Source organism: Rosa chinensis, chromosome 1 (assembly GCF_002994745.2).
Source record: "Rosa chinensis cultivar Old Blush chromosome 1, RchiOBHm-V2, whole genome shotgun sequence".
Taxonomy (NCBI): domain Eukaryota; kingdom Viridiplantae; phylum Streptophyta; class Magnoliopsida; order Rosales; family Rosaceae; genus Rosa; species Rosa chinensis.
In genome coordinates this window covers 6,501,015-6,523,159 of record NC_037088.1, presented here as the reverse complement: position 1 = coordinate 6,523,159, position 22,145 = coordinate 6,501,015, and the positions used below count along the sequence as shown (strand labels likewise).

At 36.6% G+C, this 22,145-nt stretch overlaps 2 protein-coding genes and 1 long non-coding RNA gene across 4 annotated transcripts; 1 reads left to right on the top strand and 2 right to left on the bottom strand.

The window, feature by feature from the left end:
* Positions 1–8,180: 8,180 nt before the first annotated feature.
* On the bottom strand, positions 8,181–8,600 carry LOC112199221 (extensin-like). Its single transcript, XM_024340269.1, has one exon. The coding sequence runs from the start codon at positions 8,598–8,600 to the stop codon at positions 8,181–8,183; it is 420 nt and encodes a 139-aa protein (XP_024196037.1).
* Positions 8,601–14,777: 6,177 nt separating this feature from the next.
* Positions 14,778–18,177, top strand: LOC112194606 (pheophytinase, chloroplastic). Its single transcript, XM_024334825.2, has 6 exons — positions 14,778–14,960; positions 15,406–16,174; positions 16,563–16,789; positions 17,032–17,223; positions 17,328–17,484; positions 17,802–18,177. Exons 2-6 carry the CDS (start codon positions 15,422–15,424, stop codon positions 18,039–18,041), a joined length of 1,569 nt encoding a protein of 522 aa, XP_024190593.1. The 5' UTR covers positions 14,778–14,960; positions 15,406–15,421; the 3' UTR covers positions 18,042–18,177.
* A 455-nt stretch (positions 18,178–18,632) lies between these two features.
* LOC112194612 lies at positions 18,633–20,735 on the bottom strand. 2 transcript variants are annotated; one of them, XR_002934106.2, is made up of 4 exons: positions 20,483–20,735; positions 19,682–19,887; positions 19,466–19,569; positions 18,633–19,166 (listed from the first exon to the last, which is right to left on the bottom strand). It is a non-coding gene; the product is annotated as an uncharacterized LOC112194612 (long non-coding RNA). The 2 variants fall into 2 exon arrangements; XR_005809084.1 differs by having other exon boundaries at positions 19,682–20,733.
* Positions 20,736–22,145: the final 1,410 nt, after the last annotated feature.

Genomic DNA, 22,145 nt, shown 5'->3' with positions numbered 1-22,145 from the left:
AGTCATAAAGAGGAGGGACTTCAAGCCCTCATATAATTGGAGATCCAAGAAACTTCAGGTTTCAATTTTTTTTCAATTTATAACAACCTCTTAAGGAACATCAGGTTCCTAGATAATCGGATTAAGAAACATTTAGTTTCAATGGGGACTTAGAGGTTACAATAAATCTGAGGAATAACACAATAGTACTTGCAACTTTGCTTATTGCAAGCAAAAGACATCAGGGATGTGTGATAATCTCAATGTTCTTATTAGTCAATGCAATTTAATTTGGCTAGTGACATTTTGAAAATGGCTTGATAAACATCCACCATATAGTGCATCACAGGTCACACATGCCCAATTTTTAATTTCCTCACATATGTGGATGTTAGGGCAGTATTTACATTGTCTCCTGATTTCTCTCTTGCCATGATCCACTTCTGGTGGCATTTCATGGTATAGCCATGTCAATCGGCTTTCTTACTATGTTGGAGGCACAAAATGCAACGAGACAATATATGTGTGCTCTTCTGGAGCCATCAATCAGATATGTAAGATCTGAGATGATTGTTATATTAACCTCATAAGCATAAGCCTTAATAATGTTTTCTCGACACCATGGATAAAATTGCGTTGCCTGGAAGTGACTCAAAACATAAGTTTGAAGATGACACAAATCAATTGGTAAGAATTGAACAGTAGATCTCATAGGATATACACGAAGCTTCTGGTCCGTGTTATACAGGTAAAACATGACGTTTAATTATTGTATTGTTGTTTGATGTAGATTAACATCAAATGCATTTTGAACTTCTGGCCAAAATAATATACTCGAAATGTCGAGTTTAAACTTCATGACCATGACTTATGAGTGAAGGACTTTAGATGGTCATCTAGTTAGTATGATCATTGAGGAGCTTCAGGTCCTCATGTAATTAAGGATCAAGGAACTACAGGTTATGATCTCTTTTAATTACAAAAGTCACGATCACAAATTTGGGGTATATTCATACTCATTCGTCATAAACCAACGGTCAAATATCTACTTACTTTTAAATTGGTGTCAATAAAATCCCCTCAAAACTTCAGGTTTGGGGTTGACCGAGATTAAAACTCTTCGATAAATTGTCCACATATCCACTCGAAACTTATGGCTTGAGTTTGCACAATTAGAACTTCAGGTTCTAAGGTGGAATGCTTTAAGCAGGCATAAAAAAGAATGTATCAATCGACATATGAAAATTTACTCGAAACTTCTAGTTCGAGTTGACATAAGGTCAAATAAAATATGAATGAATTGTATGTGTAATCGAAGCTTCAGGTTTGAATATTTTTTTTTTCTATGAACTGCAAGTTCTAAAATTTCGTAATTTGAACTTCGGGTTCAAATAAATTTGATGCTCGAAACTTCAGGCTCAAGGTGACTAAAGTGAAGTTTCAAGTTCACTTTTAACTAATTTATATTTTATACTCAAAGCTTCGGGTTGGAGTTTTACTGTTAGAACTTCAGGTTCTACTATGAAATTTTGAACTTCTGGTTCAAAAATATTACACTCAAAATTCATATGTTCAACGTATAGGACTGCTGGTCCGTATGAGTAACAAAACAAAAATTAATTTAAAAGATAAGTACTGTAATGAAAGTACATAACAAAATAGAAAAATTGCAGGGAAGAAAAATAAATAGATAAACTATGCAATAAAATTAATTGTGGAAACTTCTGGTTCCATTAATGAAGAAAATACACAGAACTTCTGGTCTGCTTCACTTGACAAAATAATAATAATTTTTTTTTCTCCTCTAATCACACAAGAACATAATTTTATCTTGTGGAGAACGTAGCTTCTAGCTTTACATTCAAAATTGAACTTCAAATTCACATTGTCGTGCGGAGGAGGGAACCCCAATACCCAAACATTTTGAGGAACTTCCGGCCCTCTTATAATTATTGGGGATAAAAAAATATGTGAGTTCATACCCAATTATATAACTCTAAGGATCTTCTGGCCCTCGTAATTGTATAAATTTATGAGACTTCATATCGCAATTTTTCCACTTTGAGGAACTTCAGGCCCTCGTGTAATCATATAAAGAAAATATTTTGATCGCATTGAATTTACAATGGTCATTGAAATCCGTCTATGAGCAATAAAATCATATCATACGTCCTTACTTTTTGAGCATACTTATGCACATAATCGTAGGATTGTATAACCTGGATATCAAAAAAATATTGATCCGCCTTTGGGAGTTACTGATCCTGCCATAAATTGAATCAACATAGATAGTGGTCATCACTCTCATCACGTCAAGATTGCTTCTCATATTAATCAATTCATAAATACATGTGCAGATGACAACATAAGGCATATACTAATACTTGTAATCATGAAATATATGACGAATCAGGATTGATGCCTAACGACAATTGAGGGAAACACACAAAAAATCTTATGAGTGTATACTAACAAAAAAAAAATGAGATTGTTAGAAAGGAAAACGGGTATGATTCTATTTGCGTGATCAACCAAAACTTTCAGCAATTATACTCATATATGAGAAAACGAACATATGTATATCAGTATATAAAGCAGGAATTGATGGCACCGTAATGATTATATATAAGATTAAAGCATAGATCATAGATCATGAAATAAACTCATGAAATAAAGCAGGAATCGATGGCACTTTAAGAAATAAACTGATATGCATAAATGACATAGATCATGAATAAACTCATAGATCATAAGTTATAGTTAATAGCAACAACGTTGCACCATTAACTCGTAGATCATCATAGAGTTTTCAAAAAATAATAGCAGAGCGTGCTGATAACGTGTTATAAAGTAGAGAGAATATGGAGAGAGAATAGCAGGGAGGAAGTAGAAGTGTTCTCATTCAGTCTCATTAGCCTCCTTTATATAGAGGTAGAGTTTGCATCAAAGTACATAACTAATGAGTATTTACGTGGACAGCCATATAAATAATAATATTTACAACATTTATAACTTTATACCATGCTATAAGTTTTTGTTAAGCATATACATTTTATATTTAGAATAAAATATTTTTTATGTACATTATTTCTTTGAAAAATTTGTTTCCTCTTAGGTGTTAAATTCTTGGGTTAATTACATATAAGTGCATATTTGAATGTTTTTTTAGCCATAAGGCCACCAACAAGTTTTTTCCCTCATAAGGCCACTAGATTAAAAAATGTGTTATATTTTAGATATAAAAACCAATATATTTACATAAAGGGTTAATTACATATAAGTGCATATTTGAATGTTTTTTTAGTCATAAGGCCACTAACAAGTTTTTTTTTCCCTCATAAGGCCACTAGATTAAAAAAGGTGTTATATTTTAGATATAAAAACCAACATATTTACATAAATGCTACTAGAGTAAAAAGTCAACAATCATTCTCTCTACTCTCCGGTGAAGTCTCCGGTCAACTCCGGCGGGTCTCCCGCAAACTCTGGCGACCACAAAAGCTACTGTTGCTAGCAACAAAAAGTACTCTGATGAGATTTCCGACAATCTCCGGCGATGTCACAAAAGCTACTATCACCAACAACAAAAACTACTGTCACAAACAAAAGCTACGCTCCCCAAAATCAAAAGTTACTGACATACGTACAAAAAGCTACTGATATATGTACAAAAAGCTACTATAACGTAGGTACAAAGCTACTGAACCTGTAATAAACAACTACTGACATAGGTACAAAAAACTATTATAAAACATGTACAAAGCTACTAGACTAATAATAAAAAGCTACTGACATAGGTACAGAAAACTACTATCACACTGTACATTGTTACTGGACCAGTAATAAAAAACTACTGACATAGATACTGATTGAACAAAACCAACTGATTGTACATGTTGATAGTGTAACACAAATTCCAAACAAAAAATGCTAGAGATATGAAATCACAACAACAAGAAAATTGAATTTCATTAAGAATCATGCTTTTCCAATTTGTTAAGCCATTAACAAAAGACAACTTGTAATCAATCAAAATGAAAACAGAGAACCTACTAACATTAGCTTGAAAAGATACTAACATAAGCATAGAAAGTTACTATCACAGTGTTGAAAAATCACTATAACAGTTATTGAGAGCTATTGATTTGAAATTAATCAAAACAATAATAGAAAAGCTACTGTTATCAGCTTGAAAAGATACTAATGTAACCATAGAAAGCTAATTTCTCTGTATTGAAAAGCCACTATAACAATTGTAGAGAGTTACTGACTTGAAATCAATCAAAATGAAACAGAAAAGCTACTGACATCCGCTTGAAAATATACTAAAATAGGTATAAAAAGCTACTATAATTGTGTTGAAAATCCATTATAACAATTATAGAGAGAACTAAACAAAATATGCACAATTAAAGGAAATTGAACTAATTGGATAAGTGATTTCTACATATTCATTAACAAAATGCACAAACCACATAATTTGAACACTTCATGTTGTCAATTAATCTATAGAAAATTACACGCAAGTGTCATTTTGAAACTTTATTTAGTTATAAGGCCATCTAATTTTTTTTGTACACATAAGGCCATTTCAGACCAGAGTTATTTTCAGTCATGACAATTATGCCCCTTCACCTTTATAACAAATGATTTCTAATCTCTCTCTCCGAATCCAGATCCATTCTCATTTTCAATCTCAATCTCGATCTCATTCACCTTTCTCTCTCTCTCTCCCCCCCCCTCTCACGCTGGTGAATCAGGATCGACCTCTTTGCTCTTCTCTGGTAGATCTTGTTGTCTATTAGCGTTGGGAATGGTGAGGAGGTTGGTGACGCCGATTTGGACGAGGAGGCAGGCTAGATGGCTGCCGAGGGTGGCGTTGGCGTAGTTGAACACAGTGGAAGGGACTGAGTTTTGAACAGTGGAAGCGGCGACGTTTGGTATACTGCCGGGGTCGTGATTCTTGGCCTTGCAAACATCAAGTGAGCCAATCTTGACTCAACATCGTCAATAATTTCGCATTCGACATTTAAATTTCAGAGAAGCCTCCACCTTCTCTCTGTCAAACTGGTATGGTGATGTGGATTTTGCTTTCAATTTGGACTAGTGGTTTTTTATAATGGAGATAAAATTAGGTTTTTGTACTGGTTTTGATTGGGATTTGTGGTGAATCATAGGTAGAGCTGGCGAAGGTGCTGTGGAGATAGGGCAAAGTCATCTGTTCAATTATCAGGCCGAGCCAGCAGTCTATGATGAGGAAAAGAAAGTGCTTTTTGATCAAATTTGGAGTTATAATCTCTCTCTCTCTCTCTCTCTCTCTCTCTCTCTCTATTGTGGTTAATATGTTGCTATTGTGCGTTTTCGTTGCTTTGAGAGTTCAACTCATACTTGTGCAATGAATGAGCATTCTTTCCTCTTATACTAAATAATGCCAGTAATGGCCAATAATGATAATTGGTGCGCACTTGATGGACTTGAATGTAGTCATCTTTTTCTTTTCAAAATTGAGACTAGTGGATTTCCATTACTTGATTGTCTATTGTTGCTCGGTTTAAGAACGACATTGATTTTGTATTCTTCAGATGTGCATTGGATCCAAGTGATAGTTTTGGTGTTTGCTTTGATGGAGTTGGGCTTAAATTAATGTCAATAGGTTTGTTGGTTTTATTTTGATTAATTTCAAGTCAGTAGCTCTGTAGGTGTTATAGTGGCTTTTCAACACCGTGATAGTAGTTTTTTATGCCTATGTTAGTATCTTTTAAAACTGATTCCAGTAGCTTTTTTCTGTTCATTTTGATTGATTTCAAGTGCTCTTTTGTCAATAGCGTATCAAATTGAAAGATCATGATTTTTAATATAATTCAATTTTCTTTTGTTGTGATTTCGTATCTCTAGCCTTTCTTGTTTGGGATTTGTGTTTCACTATCAACATGGATAATCAGTTGGTTTTGTTGCAATTATTATATATCTCTGTAGCTTTTTATTATTGATCTAATAGTTTTTTTACATGTGTTAGAATAGCTTTCTGTTTCTATGTCAGTAGCTTTTTATTACTGATCTAGTATTTTACATGTGTTACAGTAGCTTTCTGTTTCTATGTCAGTAGCCAGAGGTCAGTACTTTGTCAGTAGCCAGAGTAGCGTTTTGTTGTTGGTGAGATGAGTTTTTTATGTTGATGAGAATATATTTTGTTGTTGGAGAGAGTAACTTTTGGTGGTGATGATTGTAGCTTTTTGTGGTGGTGATAGTAGTTTTTAACATTGGTGAGAGTAGTTTTTGTTGGTGGTGAAAGTAGTTTTTTGCGGTGGTGATAGTAGTTTTTAGCTTTGGTGAGAGTAGCTTTTGTTGATGGTGAGAGTAGTTTTTGATACAAGAGTAACTCTCTAATGTTAGCGAGAGTAGCTCGTTGGTGTTAGTGACAGTAACTTTTGTTTTGGTGAGAGTAGCTTTTGGTGTTGGTGAAAGCAGCTTTTGTTGTTGGTGAGAGTAGTTTTCTAGTGTTGGTGAGAGTAAAATTTATTGCTGGGGAGAGAAGCTTTTGATATTGGTGACAGTAGCTTTTGTTGGCGGGGATAATAACTTTTCGTTTTAGGAAGTATAGGTTATTTGGTACGTAATAGCTTTTATTGTTGGTGATAGTAGCTTTTATTATCTCATTGGAGGTTGCTGGAAATTTCATCAGAGTAGGTTTTGTTGGTAGCTACAGTAGCTTTTGGTGTCAGTGACAGTAGCTTTTGTGTTCGCCGGAAGTTGGCCGGAGTTCTTCGGAAACCTACCGGAGGTCGACTGGAGACCTCGCCGGAGATGAGAGAGAGAGAGAATGAATGTTGATTTTGTACTCTAGTGGCATTTATATAAATATATTGGTTTTTCATATCCAAAATATAACATCTTTTTTAATCTGGTGGCCTTATGAAGGAAAAAACTAGTTGGTGGCCTTATGGCTAAAAAAATATTCTAAGATGCACTTATATGTAATTAACCCATTAATCTAAGCAAAAAGTACATTTAGTCTCACCTTGCTATAATTACCGCTACTCGTTGCAACTAAAGGAAGCTCAGAAACTTCTTGACCAAAAACACGAATAATTGAAGTTGATACATCAGTTTATTTGCAAAAGCAACAAATGAGTGTTATGAATCATATCACAAGCAAAGTGCAAGATCAGAAATCAAACAACTACTTTTTACTTGACCATCAAACTTTGCACAATTCATAACTACTAGAGATACAAAATCACACAACAAGAAAATTGAAATTCAATTTGTAAGCTCTCTAATCATACTTTCCCGAGCCTAGAGATCCAAGAGGGAGCATGATAACACAAGGCAACATCGACGACGCTCGAATCTACACCGAGAACACAATTCAGAAGCGCACCAACACCAAATTCAAAGGGCAGTGGCGTCGGCCTTGCACGTGACGAAGAGATCAAAGCCGCTTTCTTCTCCGCCATAGAGATCTGAGTTGGACTCCAGTGAGAGAATCAGAGATGTGTAGAGAATAGGAGAGATCTGAGTTGGACTCCAGTGAGGTAGCTTTGATCGGAGCTTCTTTGTCGTCGTCATTGTCTTCAGGCATGGCAGCTCCGTTTCTAGGTTTTGCAAGCTTGGATCCATTGGAATCTCACCAGATCGGAGGCAGTGGTCATCGAAAGCGCGGGGGAGGGGGGATGGAGTTCCTTAATGGGCGATTGGGTGGCTGGGCTTTGGTCGGGTTTGTGTTGTGATTCAATTGATGGTGACAGTGATGAGAGATGGTGGCCGGAATTGATTATTTCCGTTGACTGCAGAGGGAAGAGAAAAAGAAGAGAGATCGGGGAAAGGGAGGGAGGGAGGGAGGGAGGGAGAGAGAGAGGGAGAGAGGGAGAGAGGGAGGGAGGGAGAGAGAGAGAGAATGAATTTTGGCCGGATGATCATGGAGTTAGTGGAAGGGTAAAATTGTCAGGTTGAAAATAATTTAAAGCTACAAGTGGCCTTATGTATACAAGAAAACTTTGGTGGCCTGATAGCTAATTTAAGTTTCAAACTGACACTTGTGTATAATTTTCTATAAATTCTTCAAAGAAATTGATTTTATCTTCTATTATGGGAAATTGTTTTGAGTCTTTTGACGCATATGTAGGTTTTTGGCTAGGTCCAAGTCTTCTCCTGGGTTTATTTTTTATTTTTTTTATTATTATTGCTCTAAGGTTATAGCCCTAAAGCCGCGAGAGAGCCACTACACCACCAAAAAGTTCCTTGTCCGGCTGCGGCCAACAGCATCGCCTTGTTGTCACTGTGCTGGCTGCCGAAGGGTACTTCAGTGCCCTGGGCTGAGATCGGGAGAGAAAGTGTTTGACTCGTGGTTTTGGCAAGGTGGTTGATGACAGGTTTTGGGCAGCATCTCTGGGCGTTGTGGTAGTTTTCTGTGCAGGGACGGTGAGTTCCAAATCCAGCGGTGGTGTGGGTTTTGGAGAGTCTGGGCAATGGAGCGGGCTCGTGGGTCTCGGGGTGGGGCGATGCATCGGCGGAGGCTTGTGGGGCTCGAGAAATGTTGGCTCGTGGTGGAGCTTGACTACGCGCTTCTTGTGGGCTGCTTGTGGCGAGGCTGGCGGAAGTGCTGGTTTCTTGGGCGGCATTGTACAAGTGGTTGTAGGCGTGGTGGAGTTGTGGTTTGGGCTTGGGTCAACTCTATCTTGCTGGGCCTTGACTTGGGCCTCTTCTCTCGGGGCTGTCCTATTAGGCTGGGGTTTTTTTTATCCCTAATTAAGCCAATTCCTATATTTTTTAGTTAGTCTAAATTACAATAAATTATTTGTATTTAGGAAGTTAAACATCAATGTGCACTCTATGTATCTTTAGCGCCTTCGTAGTAGAATCAAATGAGGATCTCCAGTACCTCAACGTATTTGAATGTACAATGAGTAGGTCTATTTTTATGTATCACTTGTGTAACACCCCGAACCAGAATTTACTGATTTACTAATCATTAGGACGGTAAACGACATTTACTTTCACTTTTACTGTCGTTTCAGTACTTTTAGGGGGTCCTAAAATATGACTTTTTGTTCGGGTCAAAATTTGAGAAAATATTCTTCATGAAAGTTGTAGAGGACGTTAAACCGAGCGCGTGCATATATGGTACGTAAAAATCGGAGTTCATATGCGAAAGTTATGGCCAAAATACTAAAGTTACTGTTTATGATAATTTTCTATAAATAGCCGAGTTACTGTGGTAAGTTTCTATTTTCGGAAACTTACCGAGCCCTCACCCTTCTCTCCCCGATTCTCTCTTCCTCTCTGACCTCTTCACCTTCTTCCGGCCATAACTCCTCCATCCGGCGACGGATTTTGACGTATAAGATGTCGTTGGAAAGCTCTCTTCCTTCTCTTCATTTCTGGGTCGTTTCGTAGCTTAATATGAACTGTGGAATGTGCAGAAATGAGAAGAAGAGGACGGTCACTGTAGCAATTTTGAGTCAACGCTGATATTTTCCGATTCCGGCAGTCTCTGGCCACTAAACCGACGTCGAAGGTGCGGTTTTTGCCAAGGATCATTTGCCCCCTAGCCTTGAGCCACGATTTGCAGTGTGGAGGTCGAATCGAAGAACTTTCAAATCCTGGGGTTCTTGAATTTTCTGGAAATTTTTCACCGGCCAAATTGGAGCTCTTCCAGGTAAAATTGGAACTTGTTGTAGTTGAGAAAGAGGTTTGGTTTGTTGAGTAGATGGTGCTGCCAAATTTTGGTGGCCATCGGAGGTAGTTGCAGGTGGCGCGTGGGGCCCACGGGCTGCCACTGTTGGTGGCGCGTGGAGGCATGTAGGGCAGTGTTTTAATTCCTGTTTTTAGCCCAATAAATTGTATATATGTTGTAGAGCTTGTATGTGAAGTTTGGTGAATTATGGAGGAGTTTGGAATTATTTGTGAATTTCCGAAGTTTGAAGTTTTGTGATTGAATTGTTGGAAATCCGACCGTCGGATTTCCCTCGTTTTCATTGTGGAATATGTTAATTGAGGAATTGGTGTTGTGGGAGAGATTTGGGTTGAATTTGAGAAGTAATGGAGATAGGGATTTTCAGGTTTAGTTTAGGTTCGTAATTATTTTATCGAATTGTCGTTTACGGAAATATAATTGTGTATAGGGCAATGCCGCGAGCTACAGTTATATGAAGGAACTATTTTGCGTGGTCGCCCAATAGCACTGTGAGTGGACTTTTGTTTTAAATAATGATGCATGCATTTATCTTGAAATTATTGATTAATTTAATTATCATTTTATTCATCGAGCATGATATTTTGTCTTGGATTATAATTTGACATTGATTTTTCATGAGTTTCGGATATGAACTTATTATGCTCGGATTTGGATTTATGATTTAATTTCGGAAATGGATTTTGAGCCTTCAATAAGTATCTCCGATATATGACTTTTATTTGAAAGCATGATTTTCGACGAATTATTTCCGAGGTGATTTCCGGAATTATACTACTTATATTATGCTTCTATTCGTCGATTTGAGATTTTATAAGAGATTTTCTAAATGAGATTTCGATGGAGTTAGTTTTCATATTTATTTATCGACCTTCGGTTTTGGCATTGGGAATGCCTTGATGATGATCTAATTATTCTTTTAGCGTGTGGGACAAGCTGTCGATTTATGTGACTTTCTACGAGAATTTCCGGGTACGGTTGGGAATCGTACCCATGTTTTCTTTATTCGCGGGACTTATGGGGAAGCTTTACTGATTTTCGATTTTCGTATGATTTTAATCCACCATACCTTGGTCGTCATATTTATTGCTAGCTAGCCTATTAGTACTCCTCCCTGCTTACTATGTGTTCGTGGGTGAGTAAGAGCAGAGCATGGGATGCTCCAGAGTGTGGGACACTCCGACCCGAGCCTGGGAGGTTCCCTTCTTTCGTATGGTGAAACTTCTTCCCCATATTTTATCATTGCTTGATTAGCGGGGCTAGTCCGATTTTCACTGTAGCCAGCGGGGCTGGTCTTATTTTCTTGAGAAACGAGATTTCAGTTTTACGATATAGTTTTCGAATGTGGTGACTAGCGAGGCTAGTCGATTTATCGTTTTGGAATTCTTGGATTTAAAGCTAAATGTGTTTTTCTAATTGTTGCATGCATTTGTTTTTAATGAAATAAATGTGGGAAAGTATGAAATCATTTTTCTTTTAAATTGTTTATTTTTGTCCACTCACGCTAACGTTTTTCGTCTACTTTCCCCTGGGCCTTTCGGTTTCTAATGCCCAGTTTGCAGGCGAATTAGTGGAGGTCGGGCGTACATAACATTTGAGACATATTTGTCACTACTTCCGCAGTGTAGGATCCCTTGATCCTTTACTCTTCTTTTTATATCCCTGTATATAGTAGTATTGCTCTGATAACCTTTGAGATTAGTATTGTTGAGTTTTGTGTTTTGTGAAAGTAGAGTTGTTGGTAATTGGGAGCAGGGTGGCTCCAGGAGTATAAAGTTTGTTTGCTTGAAGTGTTTTTGTGTGTTTTACAGGTTTTTGGGTAGTCCATTTTAGAGGTGACTCTGTCGAATTTTTGATAGAGTTATCCCTAAGGTAGGCCCCACAGGGCCACCTCGGATTTCAGGTTGAAATTCGGGGTGGGTCCTGTCAACTTGTGGGTACCATCACTATCTTCTTATATGTCTATGTCTTTAAATGACAGTGGAATAGTATGTAACAACTTATTCTGACTTGTGATGAATATACTATTTCCCCCTATGGGCTTGATTCAAAAAATATAGGTTTTTGACTTTTTGTAGTATAGCTCGATTTCGCTGCTACTTGGGTAAAATGAATTTCCGTCCTTTCCGTCTTTTGACACGTGTTTATACATGTACTACACTGAATCTTTGGGCTTGGTGTTGGAGGTGGACTACAGCCCGTAGAATTTGTTTCGGTTGCACAAGATCACAGCTTTGTAGAATGTAATTAAGTTTGGGTGACATAGATTAAGATTTGGGTTCTAAGCAACTCCAACAGTTTCCCTATAATTTTTGTATAATAAGGAAGCAAAAGTCAAAGCTTTAGCATCTTTTTCTTCTCCAACTCCAACAGATTCCACATTTTACAGTAATCTCTAAAATCTCCATATTCTTTCTTAAATTTTTAGAGATTGCTGTAAATATAGGGAATTTGATTTTCTCTTTCCTCACTTTCCATAAAATAGGGATAGTTATAGGGAATCTGTTGGAGTAAAAGAGACTTATTTTTCCCTAAAGTAAAGAAAAATCAAAATATGGGGAAGCTGTTGGAGTTGCTCTAACGAGGGTAGCCTCCCAGCTATGTTAAGAAAAGAAGAAAGAAACTCTAGTCTCTAGCAGAGCTCTCATATTTTCTCTATCTTTCTCGCTCACTTAAGATTTATTATGAGTTAAGATGTATAGATGATAGTTATAACTTATAATCATTATTTATAACTATATACACGCGTCCTTAGATCATATATTATTGTAAAGTACAATTCTCATGTAGTGCCTAAACTACTCGTCCATTTACCATCGTAGTACATCCGTCAAATCTTCTGTCTTAAGTTTTCACCAACACCTAAACCGCAAGGAAGATACTACGTTTATTAGATCCAAGACTCCAAGTCCAACACCATCGTACATGGTGAAAACGTTGAAGTGTTGAACACCATTTTCAAACATGGAGTTGCATTAACGTGTAAACCAACACCAAGCCTGATGGGTCCATTTGCGTGACACTATAGTTCGCTTCTGGTTCTGCTTACCTACAAACGAATTCCCCTCCTTCCCATCCAGTTCGACAAATGTTCAGCTGTATACCTGCCACGTCAGATGAAGATATTCTTGGACATGTCTGATTGGACGTCGCGGCGTGTTGTAGGCTGCAGAGAAGGTTTTGGTCAGCAGACGAGCATAACTTCGTGGAGTAAAATTGAGTTTGGGAAGCGACATTTGATTAGGACTTGGGCTTGTCACGAACGGGTGTAGTGGGACTGGACTGTGGGTTTTGGTCCAAGCCTCCAAGGACAAAACTAGCTCTCTAATAATATCTTAATTGCTCCACTAGTTTTCTACTTTTCTTCACATTTTTTTTTTGGGTTTTTGGTTTTTATTTATATTTTTGTGGCTAAATTTCATTCTTCAATGCTAACTTGAGGTTGACTAAACAAACATAAGGTCTTATCGAAAATGTTCACCTGGTCAGTTATTGACCAGGAAAATAATGCTCAACCACCCTTGGCAGAGAGAATTATTATTAAGTTGAGGTGTTTTGTTTTCAACTCTTGGATGTAAATCTAAGGGTTATTGAGCATAAATTCTTTGGTCAGCAACTGATCAGGTGAACACCACTGAAGGTATTATACTCTAATAAGAACCGTGTGCGTTTATACCAAACTATAGGTGACTAAAAGTGTGAATATAAATATACATGTCTTGACCAAAAAATAAAAAAGTAAGTTAAAAAATCGAGTTTCAAGTGATTAATATTTTACATGCCACGATAAATAAAATGACACCGTATTACTAACTTATGTGGTACAACCACTCTGACGATTTCCTTAAGCTACTTGTTAATTTACAGCAATTGACCTATAGTTGTAGCAAAAGAAAAAAAAAAAATAATACAAGAAATAATCTACCTAATTTTGATGCTTTATAAGAAATATAGGTTATGTGACCACATTCTCAAATTCAAAATGTAAATTTGAATCGATACATGTCTTAAAGTGTAGCCTAGTTAGAGTTATCACAAATTCACAATGAATGGTGACCATCACAACATCACATTGTCAGAACTTTTTTTTTTTTTCATTTTTTTCTTTTCATTTTCCTGATATTCTATTTATTAATTACTATTTACTACACTAAGAGCAACTCCAACAGATTTCCTATATTTTGATTTTTCTCTACTTTAGGGAAAAATGAGCCTATTTTGCTCCAACAGATTCCCTATAACTATCTCAACAGATTCCTTATAACTATCTCTATTTTAGAGAAAGTGAGGAGAGAGAAAACCAAATTCTCTATATTTACAGCAAACTCCAAAATTTTAAAGAAGAATATGGAGATTTTATAGATTACTGTAAACTAGGGAATCTGTTGGAGTTGGAGAAGAAAAATAGGCTAAAGATTTGACTTTTGCTTCTCTATTATAGGGAAGCTGTTGGAGTTGCTCTAATCGGTCAATAGTAAAAAAAATATTGAGAATAATTCTTAAATTCATCCCGCAATTTTACTTTCATTTTACTAGTCCCTTAATAAGTGTTCCGCACATGTCAATTGGTTTTTATTTTATTTTTATTTTTTAAATTAAAAATGTTATAGTAATTTCCATCCTCATTTTGGGGATGCTTCTCATTTTTCCATAGAAGATATTGCAATTTTTTCAAATATGATATAATCTATTGACTATCTTATCCACATATACAAATAATTTTTTTATTAATATCTATATTATGTGAGAGCATATATAGTAGTTCAAAAATTTAACCATTTATATAAGATAAAATATAAGATAAGATAAAGACTAACCCTTCCAAACAATAAAAAAGGCAATCACCTCTTTTATTTATTTGGAGAATTGGAAATTTCAAGAGATATAAGTATTATATAAATTCAACCTATAATGAATATCAGACATAACTAGGTACTTACTAATTAAGCCGGCTATTTGTAACAACGACAAAAACAACGAAAGTCGTGAAAAAATATCTTCACTTCTTTTGAAAGCTATTTTGAAGGCATGGCAAGTCTGGACTTGTGTCGTTTGTCGGTTTGGAGGGGAGTGGGGAGTTGTGGTATTTAGGGAATTAATATAAAACACAAATTCTAAAGACCCTTTTTCGCTTGGCTTTAAGAGGAAGAAGAAACGTTGAAGCAACCGCGCGAATCACTCTCTCTCTATTTCTGGATCTTACTCCATTCTCCTAACTACTTGGAGAACATTGAACCTTCCACAAACGCACCCCAACTGTAATGAACCTTCTCTGCTCACTTTGAAGGTAACCCACAACAGAAAAAATTATATTTATATCTTCTTTGCCATGCTGGTGGAGCTGTTTGAATTGTCAAGTTTGCTAATTTTGTTTGATATTTTAACATGAACTGTTTATTAAGTTCAGGGTTGTTAGTTTATAATGACTTCTGTTCATGTTAATTGTTTTGCTTATGCTTATTTAGTTAAAAGGAAATATTCTCCTTGCTTTGTTCTTGGTTTTTGATTTCCAAAAAAATGATAGGAATTATGGAATTAAAATATTGGGTGTTAGTTATATTCAACTGGGTCTCAGAACTAAGATTATATTAGCACTTTATGATTTATGTTACTTGTGCACACTGTACAACATAGGATATATCAGTTCTGATTTGTGTTTTCTCAGTTATTAATGTATTAGAGGGTAAAGTTAACTACTTGCTGAGTCTTTTGATTGTTGTTGATTATTGCAGAATACAATTTCTGGGCATGGAAATACTGTCATACAGTTCTGCTTCATGCTGTGATGTTGTAAATTTAAGGTGGAACTTGGTTGTAAAAAGCTCGAGTTTAAATGGATCCAAGCTCCCAGCTTTTAGAAAAAGTAGAGTTCTTTGTGCTAATTTTGATTCCACAAGTGGGGTTGTGAGCTGTTATCGTATAAATCAGTCTTTCTCAAAGAAACTAAATCACCGGGGAGGTTTTAAGGCATTAAACTCCCATGAGAAGTTTAAACAAGTTGGTCCAATTCTATCAAGTAGAAGCTCTGATGGCTACGTAATTGGTGTGGAAGAGGATGCAAATATTTCAGAAACTGGGGAATCAGTAACTAAAGTTTTGATTCCTGGTGTACCGGATGAATCCAATGGTGAAATATGTGCTCCTATAAGTAGTTGCTTTTGGGAATGGAAGCCCAAATTCAATGTGCATTATGAGAAAGCAGGATCTGAAAACTTAGGCTCCCCACCAGTGCTGTTTCTTCCTGGTTTTGGGGTTGGTTCATTTCACTATGAGAAGCAAATGAAGGATTTGGGACGAGATTTTAGAGTGTGGGCAATTGATTTCCTTGGCCAGGGCATGTCCTTGCCATTGGAAGACCCTGCCCCTCGTACTAGGGAAGAAGGTATGTCGGACAAGAACAATCTTGCTTGGGGCTTTGGAGATGAATCCGAACCATGGGCAAGTGAGCTTGTTTACTCCATTGATTTATGGCAGGATCAAGTTCGTTATTTCATAGAAGAGGTATGCGATAGCTCTATAGTTTTTATTTGTTACATAATCTGATGGGGACTTGCAGAGAATCATGTTCTATATGATCTTTTAGTAGATGCTCATATTGTAGCTCATGCTGCCTCTCCTTTCCTTTACACACTGAACTTTGGTTTTGCTATAAGTGTCCTCTTTTTCACCATGCATTATTATAGTTCCAGATTGAGCATTATACATGAATGTGAATGATCATTGCAGTAGTATATAACATAACTGGCTGTTCATTTTGGGCTTGATTGATAATTCTAGTGACACCATTTTTATCAATAAATGTAATAAAAGTTGATGTTGTTTGCATGAATGCCACCAAGTATTGACCACTTACCAGTGATCACATAATCACATTTGACTTTTCATGCAGGTAATTGGTGAACCTGTCTATATTGCTGGAAACTCACTGGGAGGGTTCGTTGCTTTATATTTTGCTGCATGTAACCCTCATTTAGTGAAAGGTGTTACATTGCTCAATGCAACTCCTTTCTGGGGATTTCTACCTAATCCCATAAGATCTCCAAGACTAGCAAAAATATTTCCATGGGCAGGAACATTTCCTCTACCTGCCAATGTCAGAAAGCTCGTAGAATTTGTGTAAGTTTCTTATAGCCGGCATACATATTATTGGAGTAAATTGTAGTATTAGTTCCTGAATTTTCAAACAAGTAGGCAAACTAGCTAAAATTGAAAGTGAACTGATTTAAGAGAGGCTTCTTTATGTGGGAACTGATTTAATCTGAGAACTGAACTCTGAGAGTGTCTTTTGTGTGGACTATATTATAAACAAACTATTGTTGATACTTGAACTAAAACATTTTGAGCGTGTTTGATTTCAGTTGGCAAAAGATCAGTGATCCTAGGAGTATAGTGCAGATACTGGAACAAGTTTATGCTGATCATTCAACAAACATTGACAAAGTATTTTCCCGCATAGTCGAGACAGCAGAACATCCGGCTGCTGCTGCATCATTTGCTTCAATTATGTTTGCTCCTAAGGGACAATTATCATTTAACGAGGCTTTATCCAGGTAGGCAATACAAAAGGTTATACTGATGTAGACATTTTTTTTATCTGCTTTACTTTTTTTCTGGTCAATGTTTATTAAGGGTTCCAGGGCATTTTTATGTGCAGTTGTCAAATGAGCAACATACCAGTTTGTCTTATGTATGGGAAAGAAGACCCATGGGTGCAACCTATTTGGGGTTTTCAGGTGAAGAAGCAGGTGCCTGAAGCTCTCTTTTATGAGATCAGTCCAGCTGGTCACTGCCCTCATGATGAAGTTCCTGAGGTATACAATTCTTTAGTAATTAGCATGAAGTTTTTCAGTTTCCCATTCAATAGCTAGTAATGCAAGAATTGTTACCATAACTAGTAGTCTGTTATATTTCTATCCTCCAAGCAACCAAGTCTCTGATACCATGTTTGACAAACGTAGATCTCGGAGGATTAAGCTATTAGGAATTGGACCAACTTCATATATTATGCTACCGTATTAGTTTTTGGTTTTAAATTTCTCTACACTTATGCTCATAATCTATTAATTTTGTTTGGCATCATTTGCTTTACTGTTTTGTGTTCTTAGAAGACTAATCATCATTTATACAGGTTGTGAATTACTTATTGCGTGGGTGGATCAAAAACCTAGAGTCTCAAGGTTTAGTCCCATTACCTTTGCTTGATGCCCAAGAAAGTGTGCAGATTAACATTGCGAGGGACTTGGAATTCATCAGAGATGGATCAAAAAAGTTGGTGAAGGTGCGCTTTTATGGATCCAAGTTCTCACGTTGGGACAGGATAAGCTCTTACATCAGTTCTCACTTTGGGAAATTAGAGCTCAAGTTATGAAACCCAGAAACATTTTCTTCATAGATAATGTAGATATTTAAATGTAGATTGTAACATATTCTTTGATTAGTATGACATCTTCCACGGTTATAGTTTTGTGACGGTACTACTGTCAACCCCAAATTTCCCTACTTCACCCAGCAAATACTCAGGTTTTTTAGCATTCACAATTTTTTTTTTCCTTACGCAGAAATGATGATAATTTTATTAATAGTAGTCGAAAGCGTACAAGAGATCACGACATCACGTAATACAAAGTATTGGGTACGCCCACATACAAAAAGGAACCATGTTGACGCATACAAAAGCATTTCCCGATTCTCTGGTTTCATATATCTGTGGCACATTGGTTCATCACAGGAGTTCTGGGAGTCTTTGGCCCTCTATATAACCAGGCATGAAGATTTGCATATTTCAGATTCCTAGACAATCTACGGGATAGGCTTTATGATAACAGTCCGTACTGCTAAGACGCAGAGAAGGGTTTGAAGCTAGACTGTTGTACTCTTTGTTCAAATCATAATGTCTCCCGGAGTTGGTTTCTTGTCACAGTGATCATACACACAAATACGTGTAGAAATGCAGTGCAACTGTAATCACAATAAGTCTCTTTCCCTTCATTATAGGACCATTCAAATAGCTAGTCAATTATCTCTTTCCAAATTGCATTCAAATCCCATTACAGAACATACCAAACAACAATCACTAATACATAAGAGGAATAGAAGCGTCTCGGAAATGAAAAATAACCTTACTGAAAATAGACAAGTTAATGCTCTGATCACATTCCCATTAATCATAGCATTTGAAAAGAGTTTTGCACCTGCACTGGGAACTAGCTTCAATCTACTACATTAGAACCTGTGAGTATCACATCACACCCCTCAGCTCTAATGATGTGAAGCTTCACATGTCCCTTCACAAACTCAAAAACAATGGTGTGCCCTTTCTTAATCCGGTTCCACTTGCTACAAGCACGCCAGCCTTTGTTCATAAGTAAACGACCATCTTTCATGCGAGTCACTTTAATAAGCCATGATCTGTTGCTTGGATCCCGAAGCTATATAGTCCGCTTGCTTATGAGAGTATGAGACCCTTAGCCCTGGCTATTATTATTGGAATGCTCTACAATTTGGAACATATTTGATATCAGGGGGCAAAACATAAGAAATACACTGACATTGTAGATGACAAAAGAACAAAGATAAAATAAAAGAAAACTCTGCTGACAAGTGAAGACCTTTCAAGAACAACTACTAATTCACAAGTGATGGAACTTTAATTTTCACCCAAATGATTGAAAATTCTTGTACTAAGGCATTGCAATCAAAAGAAAAGAATTACTATTTTTTCAATCATAACAGGGAAAAGGGTTTTAGAAACATAATTAGCTTATTCATTGGGTATGACCACTTATTACTTACCAGCTGATACAGTCTGTGCTTCTCCATAGTTCTCTTAAAGCAAAGATGCTCTGATTTGAACTCAATGATTCTGATTCTTGTCTCCCCAGGCATGACATAATCCCCTATACAGTCCCAAATTGAAACAGGATTTCAGAAGAATGTAAATTACTTGGCAGATCAGGAAAAAACTTGGTTGTCTGGTCTTGTATACAAGTAAAGCAAACTATAACTTACTCCTTTGACCATCAAGACCACCAGTACTTCTCTTTGTCTTGGCTGCTTCCATGTCCATTTCACATGCAGTTTTATCATAGATTCATAGATTGTCCGACAATCTATGATAAAACTGCATGTGAAATGGACAGATACATCAATGCCAACAGGACTCGGGTTTTCTCCGGAGGATATTCAGTCACCCATTTCAGTGGAGGGCAATGGAACTCAGGTGGACAATGACACAAAGAAACAGAACCAATCTTTAATGAGACTTATCTAACGCATTACCCTTCAAAAATGAGAGCTCTAGAGAGTGTACTTAAAGAAATGAAAACTCCAGTGACATATCTTAACATTAGTAGGCTTAGGGATTATAGAAAAGACGAACACCCTTCCATTTACAGAACGATACACAAGACAAAGGAAGAACAAATTACAGCTGAACAATCTACAACTGTGTTATATGGCTTCCCAATTCCTGGTAAATTGACAGTTGTTTAAGCAAGGCCTTTCTCCTATCGGATTGACAGTTATATTATTCTAAAATTATAACCAATCAATTTTTGAAGATGCATATAGGTGAAACACCACTCCTTCGTTCTGCTTTCCCTCGATGATTACCATAAACACAATTCCACAAAAACTATAAAACCACACTCGTCCTCTGTAACTTGCTAACATTTATCCAATTAAATAGAGATGGGCAACAGCGGCAAACAATTACAAGGTATCCAAATTCCAATTCCAATAGCACATAACAAACAAACACAAAACCATCCAAAGAAAGCAAGGAAAGTTGAGAGAAAAGCAAGATCATACCTTAAACTCCTTTTCTTCAAAATTCAAATCGAACTACAAGTCTGAAAAGTCTCCAACTCTCTTCAAATCGAACTTATTTCTTGCTCCAATTCTGCAAATAGCCTCCTTCAGAACCAAATTCTTGAAAAAACTTATGGGCTCTTCATGATTTTATCAACTTTTCGAGTAAGGGATTGGGATTGGCTGCTCTTGAGAGTGAAGAGTTGGAGGAGGCTGCTCGAGTCATTTGGGGCTTTGGCTCGGGTATAACACGACCTAAATGAATCAAAACGCTCTCAAAACACCAAAACGACGTCGTTTTGGTGTGTTAAAAAAAAAAAAAAAACCTCCCATTCGTACCCATCTGGGCCGTCTGGCTGTCTCCGTGGTATCTCACCATCTCTCTCGCCCTAGTTCTGATTTATGAAGTTCTGAGTTTTTATGAGTAAATAATCGATTTCCTGATTTCCATTTGATGATTGATCTTGTGAAGTTGTGATTCTTGTCTTCCATTTAATCTATATCACTATATGTCTATATCAGTTCTGAGTTCTTGTTGGTTTTTAAGTTTTATAGTTGAAAACTTGAAAATTGAAATGGGTAATGGCCAGTGGTTTTGATTTCGGTTGGTGCTACTGTCCTACTGATGTTGATGGTATAATTGCTAAATTGCTGATTTGCAGAAATGATATAATTGCTTGGCCTATGGAGTATGGAGTATGGATACTGATTAACTGATGGTGACATGGTGTATTGATGTTGATGAGTTGATGTTGATTACTTGATTTTAATAAAGGTAATGGTACAGATTGAGTGATTGGGTTGTTAGAAATGGGTTTGATAACTTGGTTTCCGTTTAATGTTGATTTCTTCTTCAATTGCAGTTTGTAACTTTGTATGATTCATGATTCATGATTCATGAGGAGAAGGCCTCAGACCTCAGAAGCAGAGGGCTACAATTCGTTTGAGAAAGCTTGAAAAAAAATAAAGGTAATGACATTGCTCACATAATTGTAATTTTAGGGGTTACATATATGTGAATTATAATTGGATTGGAGGGGTAAGGCTCATTATGTCCCTCCCCCTGACTAGGTGTATCATTTTTTCTATTAATAAAATTCTCTCGCACCGTCAAGGTTCTCTACTATTTTTTTTCTTCACTTTGTTACGAAATCCAAGCCCCACTGAAGGTGGAATCCTGGATCCGCCCCTGCTATATAGAAAGATATGGGCTCATGATTCAGTATCACACATTAAATATAATAGAAGATGAAAATCATACGATTGACATGGATTACACTAAAAAGATATGGATTTGTGAATTTCTAATACATCCTAAATTAAATTTGAGGAGAACTATATACTCGTGAATGTTGGAAATATCTTGAAAACCAAAAAAGGAGGACAAGATGTTACCAGTTTCTCATAGAAATCACCAACAAGGACCTGGAAAAAGGCGGGCACTGGTACTGAACGAGCCATTTGAAGATGATACCTGCAGCTATTTTGGATTTAGCTTAGAGTCAAGATTTGAGTCACATATAAGTTTTTTTGGAAGCAGTTGCTTCATATATATACTAATGCCAGTTCAAAGCTTTTAGCATACTACAGCTACAAAATAGATATGATGAAACTTAAGGATGAGTAGATGCAAAAATAGCTTTTAATTAAGGCAATGGCTTCA